This window comes from Oncorhynchus tshawytscha, linkage group LG09 (genome assembly GCF_018296145.1).
Source record: "Oncorhynchus tshawytscha isolate Ot180627B linkage group LG09, Otsh_v2.0, whole genome shotgun sequence".
NCBI lineage: Eukaryota > Metazoa > Chordata > Actinopteri > Salmoniformes > Salmonidae > Oncorhynchus > Oncorhynchus tshawytscha.
This window is the reverse complement of record NC_056437.1, coordinates 71,810,627-71,818,512: the sequence shown is the minus strand read 5'-3', so window position 1 is coordinate 71,818,512 and position 7,886 is coordinate 71,810,627. Positions and strand designations below refer to the sequence as shown.

Below are 7,886 nucleotides of genomic sequence, written 5' to 3'. Positions count from 1 at the left end.
GTCATCAACAGGGGGAACATATGGGGGGGAAGGGGAGCCCATGGCTACGCTGAATTTGAAAGAAAAAGTCTTAACTCAAAGACAAAGTAGTTATTGGATAATACCGGTTCAGTAAGTTGTAAGATGCAATCAGTGGATGGAGCAGGGGTAGAGTCTCTCTGCTGGAGGAAGTGTTGCAGCGCCTGCAAGCCTCCAGTGTGTGGGATCTTAGTGTACAAGCTCTCCACATCAAAAGTGGCCAGCAGGGTGCCCTCTAGTATCCTTCCTAAGCCCTCTATCAATGAGATCATGTGACTAGTGTCTTTGACGTAAGATGGGAGATTCTCACAGAAGAGATTATAACAGAACATTGCCAAGATGTTCATTGATGACCAGCAGGGTCAGATAATAATCACAGTGGTTTTAGAGGGTGCAACAGGTCAATACCTCAGGAGTAAATGTCAGTTGGATTTTCATAGCCGATCATTCAGAGTATCTCTACCGCACCTGCTGTCTCTAGAGAGTTGAAAACAGCAGGTCTGGGACAGGTAGCACGTCCAGTGAACAGGTCAAGGTTCCATAGCCGCAGGCTGAACAGTTGAAACTGTAGCAGCAGCACAACCAGGTGGACAGCAAGGAGTCATCAGGCCAGGTAGTGTTGAGAGTGAGCGAAAGAGAGGATATACACACAGGACACCGGATAAGACAGGATAAATACTCCAGATAGAAGACTGACCCTAGCCCCCTAACGCATAAACTATTGCAGCATAAATACTGGAGGCTGAGACCTGAGTGGTCTGGAGACACTGTAGCCCCGTCCGACGATACCCCCGGACAGGGCCAAACAGGCAGGATATAACCCCACCCACTTTGCCAAAGCACAGCCCCTGCACCACTAGAGTGATATCTTCAATCACCAACTTACCATCCTGAGACAAGGCTGAGTATAGCCCATGAACATCTCCCCCACTCTATGAACCTGAGGTGGGGTGCCAACCCAGACAGGAATATCACGTTAGTGACTAAACCCACTCACGTGACGCACCCCTCCTAGGGATGGCATGGAAGAGCACCAGTAAGCCAGTGACTCAGCCCCTGTAATAGGGTTTGAGGCATAGAATCCCAGTGGAGAGAGGGGAACCGGCCAGGCAGAGACAGCAAGGGCGGTTCGTTGCTCCAGTGCCTTTCCGTTTACCTTCACACTCCTGGGCCAGACTACACTCAATCATAGGACCTACTGAAGAGATGAGTCCTCAATAAAGACTTAAAGGTTGAGTCTGCGTCTCTCACATGGGTTAGGCAGACCATTCCATACAAATGAAGCTCTATAGGAGAAAGCCCTTCCTCCAGCTGTTTGCTTAGAAATTCTAGAGATGGTAAGGAGGCCTGCGTCTTGTGACCGTAGCGTACGTGTAGGTATGTAAGGCAGGACCAAATCAGAAAGATGGGTAGGAGCAAGCCAATGTAATGCTTTGTAGGTTTGCAGTAAAACCTTGAAATCAGCCCAAGCCTTAACAGGAAGCCAGTGTAGAGAGGCTGGCACTGGAGTGATATGATCATATTTTGTCAAGACAAGATTCTAGCAGGTGTGTTTAGTACTAACTGAAGTTTATTTTGTTCTTTATCTGGGTAGCCGGAAGGTAGAGCATTGCAGTAGTCAAACCTAGAAGTGACAAAAGCATGGCTGAATTTTTTTTGCATTATTTTTGGACAAAGTTTCTGATTTTTGCAATGTTACGTAGATGCAAAAAAACTGTCCTTGAAACAGTCTTGATATGTTTGTCAAAAGCGAGATCAGGGTCCAGAGTAACGCAAAGATCCTTCAGTTTTATTTCAGACGACTGTACAACCATCAAGATTAATTGTCAGATTCAAAAGAAGATCTCTTTGTTTCTTGGGACCTAGAACTGGCATCTCTGTTTTGTCTGAGTTTAAAAGTAGAACATTTGCTGCCATTCACTTCCTTTATGTCTGAAACACAGGCTTCCAGGAAGGTCAATTTTGGGGCTTCAGCATGTTTCATCGAAATGTACAGCTGTGTGTCGTCCGCATAGCAGTGAAAGTTAACATGTTTCCAAATGACACCACCAAGAGTTAAAATGTATAGTGGTCCTAAAACGGAGCCTTGAGGAACACTGAAATTTACAGAGACAAACTGATATCTTTCTGACAGATAAGATCTAAACCAGACCAGAACATGTCCGTGCAGGCCAATTTGTGTTTCCAATCTCTCCAAAAGAATGTAGTGATTGATATTATCAAAAGCAGCACTAAGGTCTAGGAGCAGATGCAGAGCCTAGGTCTGACGCCATTTAAAAGGTAATTTACCACCTTCACAAATGCAGTCTCCCTTTGCGGGATGCGCGGGGGATATGGTCACTAGTGTAACCAGGAGGAGAGGCCTCATTTAACACAGTAAATTCATCAGGCTCAAGCCATGTTTCAGTCAGGCCAGTCACATCAAGATTATGATCTGTGATTAGTTCATTGACTATAACTGCCTTGGAGGTGAGGGATCTAACATTTAAGTAGCCCTATTTTGAGATGTGAAATATCACAATCTCTTTCAATAATGACAGGAATGGAGGAGGTCTTTATTCCAGTGAGATTGTTAAGGCAAACACCGCCATGTTTAGTTTTGACCAACCTAGACCGAGGCACAGACATGGTCTCAATGGGGATACCTGAGCTGACTACACTGACTGTGCTAGTTAGTGGCAGACTCCACTAAGCTGCCATTCCCTTCGACATTTGGAAATTATTGCTTAGATAGCTATAAAAAAAATGTTTTCAGAAATCAAGTGTTCAGATAGATGTGATTAGCACATTTCATATTTTCACTCTTAATATATTCAGAACAAAAGTGTTGGATGGAGTAGATTTAAGTTACCAATACTTTTGATACCAGTACCAATACAACTGCTGCACACATGTTAATAATGTGTCATAACTCAATATACTGTGGATAACGGTGGCTTATGTCTTAAGTGTTCAGACAGTCTTCCAACCAGCTATGCTAAATGCTCCATTAATGTAGGGTGAAACTGTAACTCTCTCTATTGGTGCAAAAAAGCCATAATAAAACAAAATTGTGGACCAGGTTTAAAAGCGCTGTAACACTAACCATTGTGTTCAAACGGAGGCATTAGACATTTACAATGTACAGACTGGATTGTTTTGAATCAACATGCTTTGCTTCAAATGTACAAAGTTAATTGCTCATTACTAAACATTGAATACAAAAACATATTCACGCTGATCGTTGTAAAAATGAATTATTCCACTCTAAATGTATGGGGAGACTTTGTAACAATAGCACAAACTGTGATAATGAAGGACTCAGAGATTTAATAGATTTTTCCCCCCAACCTTTCTGTCATTATTATCCCTTAGAATTATATTGATACTGGCTGGCCTGGAATATTGATTGATTATTATGATGATAAAAGTAACAAAATATCCCATGAATAAACTGGTGTATATATTAATAAGAAAACGCTCATAATGTGCAAGACATGATGGCACGCGCACAGAGGTTTTCTGCAAGATGTCTATCGGATGGTGGTGAGAGATCTGATTAGTTGAGGAGAATTAGGGGCCGTACCAGAATGTGGTCCCATCATTTATAAGCATCTTGAAAATGTATATCATATCTCTGCAGTTTATGGTGTGAGAAGGTAAGTTAATCACAATTAATTAAATATTAGCTAGCTAAGTGTAGCTAACCACACATTGCACAAAGCATCTTTAAGATTCCCTTTTGATTAGCTAGCAAGTGGTTGCTAGGTGGAGCTGGATGAAGATTGCTGGCTACTTAGCTGCTGGCTAGCTAGCGAACGTTAACTATGTCGTGGCAATGCATAACATCGTTGTTTCGTGTAAAGCGTACTAAACTGTTCAATAATGAACTTCTCTCTTGCATAAGTAGTTCATTTAGCTAGATCAATAAGTATCGGGAACGTATTCACCTCCCAGGCCTCTGGCTAACGTTACCAGTAAAAGGCATAGGCTTGTGGAAGCAGTGTATTACTTAACCGCGTGTTTACAGGCATTTACGCATGGTCTATTCCATCCTAGTTGCAACCAACTACGAAATCGGCCGGTCATGGAGGTCAATGGGTGCGATGAACATCAGAATTATGAAATACTTGCAGAGATAGGCGAAGGCGCATATGGGAAGGTGTACAAGGCCAGAGAGGTCCGCGATCAACAGCGACTCGTAGCGGTGAAGAAGTTGAACATACCCGGACACACGGAGAGTGGGATTCCTGCTTTCATGATCCGAGAGGTGGCGCTCTTACGTAAGATCGGGTATTTCAACCATCCCAACATTGTAAAGTAAGTACATTTTTCTGGAATGTAATTATATCTGAAAATGTTTGCATAGCCTATGAATTATACATAATTATGTTTAGGTTTAAAATCAGTTTGATGGTGTTTTATAATTGTTTACCATGGTGTCATGCCATTTCATTAGCAGAAATGGTTCACGATGATTGACCTTAATTGCTGATCATACTGAAAGGTTGTTGGACGTATCTGCTGGTCTGAAGAACAGGAGTTTGGACCTGACGCTGGTGTTTGAGTACATCGACCAAGACCTGTCTACCTTCCTCACCACGGCCCCCAGCACTGGACTGAGTCTTGACAAAATTAAGGTGTGAATTCTCCCCCTTATATACCTGCAGCTGAATAAAATCTCAATGACTCAAAAGCACACCATTACGAATTAGTATAACATTTTACTGTACTCTCTTTTGAACTTTTCATAACAAATGTCATATCTTTTCAGAATAAGCCACAGTCAGAGAAAGTGTTTGAGCAATTCTGTCATGCTGCTTCCTGTCTGTACAGGATGTGATGGTGCAGCTGCTACAGGGGCTGGACTTCCTGCACACCAACATGCTGGTGCACCGCGACCTGAAGCCGGAGAATGTACTGGTTAGTAGCCGTGGAGAGGTGAAGATCGCTGACTTTGGGCTGGCACGCATCTACACCTATCACATCGCCCTTACACCCTGTGTAAGTCTACAGAGTAGAACATCCTCCTTTCAATGCACAATCTGTTCAATTGTCACAGTGCCATTGTCCCCCAGTCTAGCTAAGGTAAAGGAGCTATACTTTAAAGTAAAAAGTATCTTTCTCTCTATGTCCTATCCAACGTCTCACACCCTCTCCCTTCCTTTACCTCCCTCTCTCTCTTCAGGTGGTGACACTGTGGTACAGGGCCCCCGAGGTGCTGCTCCACTCTGGTTACATGTCCTCCGTGGACATGTGGAGCGCTGGCTGCATTTTTGCCGAACTGTTCCTTTTGAGACCGTTGTTCCGTGGATACACTGAGGCTCAGCAGCTCCAGAAAATCTTTGAGTGAGTTTTTTTCTTCTACCGTGCCCAACTTTTGATTTGAATAATGTATGTTGTGTGTTTTACCAGTGCCTTGTGTGCCTGTGCTCTTCCCCATGTCCCACAGGGTGATTGGCTTGCCCAGCGAGGAGGACTGGCCCAGGGAGAGCCCCATCTCATACTCCCGTAGCTGGTGCCCCAGAGACCCCTGCACCCAGCTCTTATCCAACCTGGGCCAGGAGGAAAACAACCTACTCCTTGTATGTACAATATACACATTTTGAGTCATGTTTCTGTTACAAGGAATTTTCCGAGTTAATGAATCATTGAATTCTATTGTACTTTTAAAGCACACACTTGCTCTCTGCCTGCAGCAATGTCTAGAGTTCAGCCCGACCAATCGCATCTCAGCTTCCAGAGCCCTCTCCCACCCTTTCCTGGTGTGCGCCTGAGGACTCATAACCTGGCAGGATGTGGAGAGGATGGAGGAGAGCTGGGACAGAGGTTCATTTCCCTTGGAATCCTTTTACCTAGCCTATAGAACACTGAGGGTTCTCGTGCCGTAAGATCCAATGTACCTATATCGAAATGTAGAATTTTTTTTGGAATGGAAATAAAAGTGATTTTTTTTTAGAAGGTAAATCTGCAGGTTAAGTAATAAAGTGGGCACCATGCCACTGTTTTGGTAAAAGGTTGAGAGATGGGGGGGGGGGGATTGAACTAATCTCAAATTCATAGACAGAGCTGAGGATGCAAAGACTGACCATCCATGATATCAAAATTATAGATGTAACTGTGTTTAAAGCTATACAGTGTTTGTTTATAATTACATTATGTACAAACAATGACGTTAAACAGGCTTATTTGTTGGACTCCGAAGGGGTGCGACAGTTGAACTAAGCTAATTAGGTATTTATAAGTTATATTCTTTAACAATCAATGGGTATAGATCATCAATTTAAAAGTCAAAACATTTATGTAGTGTCGGCCCTTTAAAGGTAATTTGTTCAACATGAATATCCAAATCTTGACTGGTTTTATCTGAAATGCATTTCTGAAGACTCGTTTCGTATTATGAAAAAACACGTTCATATCAAGCGATGTCGAAACTGCAGTTCTTATGGCATGAAAACCCAAGGTGGAAGGAAAAGGAAAGTTGACAGTAATTTAAATTACAATAAATATATTGCTTTACTACAACATATAGCTAGAATCCTTAATTGCTAAATCCATTTTTTTTTAAACTTATAAATGAATAATACATACCCATTCATTCTTGAAGAATATAACTTATAAATGCCTCATGAGCTTAGTTAAACTGTTGTACCAAAATATAAGCTTGTTTTATTCCAATGTTTGTGAACAATGTAAACAAACACTGTATAACCTCAAAACATGTTTAAACCGATAATTTTCATATTATATAGATGGTCAGTCCTTGCATCCATAGCTCTGTCTTTGAATTTGAGAGTGGTTACATTTCCCCAGGCCCCTCCCTCAGTGGTTACATTTCCCCAGGCCCCTCCCCAGGCCCATCTGAGAGTGGTTACATTTCCCCAGGCCCCTCAGCTCTGTCAATTCATCTGAGAGTGGTCTGTCAATTCATCTGAGAGTGGTTACATTTCCCCAGGCCCCTCCCTCAGGTCTGTCAATTCCCCAATTCATCTGCTTTTAACCAAATCAGAGGCGGGGTGGCCACTTTGTTATTGTTTAAACCGGCCCTTGCATCCATAGCTCAGCTCTGGCCCCTCCCTCAGCTCTGTCAATTCATCTGAGAGTGGTTACATTTCCCCAGGCCCCTCCCTCAGCTTTTAACCAAATCAGAGGCGGGGTGGCCACTTTGTTATTGTTAAAACAAAACAAAATACATTGTTGCTTGATTTGTTTTCCGCTCTGTATTTGACACCAGGAAGTAAGAATGCAGTAACAAGAGCTGCTAGAACATTTTGCAGGAGAACAAAATGTTAATAATTCAGAATGTGTATGCTTTACTTTATTACTGAGGCATATTGTTGTTACAAGTGATATTATTCATCTGAAGTTGCTGCAAGTGGATGACACTGTTGTATGAGCATATAAGTGAATGCATTATTTTTTATTATTGTTCCAACTGCACCTTTGGTTCATAATGGCCCTTTTTTTATTTCATATATATTCTCTGTTTAGAAACTTGGAAAGGTCATACCTGTGCATCTGTTTTATTGGCCATAACATACACTTTTTTCAGTTTTGAGGTGCAATTTTAATGTTAGGGGCATTTTTTTCAGGACAGAACATTCTGTGATCTTGTTTTATTTGATCAAATGTAAATTCATTTGATTATTCGTACTTTCGACAGTGTTACTGTCTTCATTTCATTCATTCAATTGAGCGGTACCTGTTATAGGACTTGGTTTGATTTCACCCACATCTTACAAGTATTTTAATGAAGTTATTTTCACAATATCATGTTACCAAATGTCTGTTTTACTATTTTGTACAAGAAACATGGCTATAAGGTTTTCACACCTCCACGACCTTATGTGGTTACAGCCACAGTGCTATTTACCCTTTCCTTTCATGAC

General features: G+C 42.0%; 1 protein-coding gene across 2 annotated transcripts; it reads left to right on the top strand.

The window, feature by feature from the left end:
- Positions 1-2,621: 2,621 nt before the first annotated feature.
- Positions 2,622-6,286, top strand: cdk21 (cyclin-dependent kinase 21). Of its 2 annotated transcripts, none has more exons than XM_042327372.1 (7): positions 2,622-3,543; positions 4,057-4,317; positions 4,505-4,637; positions 4,834-5,001; positions 5,186-5,346; positions 5,450-5,582; positions 5,697-6,286. In XM_042327372.1, exons 1-7 carry the CDS (start codon positions 3,527-3,529, stop codon positions 5,772-5,774), a joined length of 951 nt encoding a protein of 316 aa, XP_042183306.1. In that variant the 5' UTR covers positions 2,622-3,526; the 3' UTR covers positions 5,775-6,286. The 2 variants fall into 2 exon arrangements, with proteins under 2 accessions (XP_042183306.1, XP_042183307.1); XM_042327373.1 differs by having other exon boundaries at positions 2,623-3,656.
- Positions 6,287-7,886: the final 1,600 nt, after the last annotated feature.

What these genes read in the sequence shown, in the direction of transcription:
- cdk21 (XM_042327372.1), top strand. An exon ending in TGAGTCTTGACAAAATTAAG is followed by an intron (nt 4,638 to 4,833) that starts GTGTGAATTCTC and finishes CTGTCTGTACAG; the next exon opens with GATGTGATGGTGCAGCTGCT. An exon ending in AGGAAAACAACCTACTCCTT is followed by an intron (nt 5,583 to 5,696) that starts GTATGTACAATA and finishes CTCTGCCTGCAG; the next exon opens with CAATGTCTAGAGTTCAGCCC.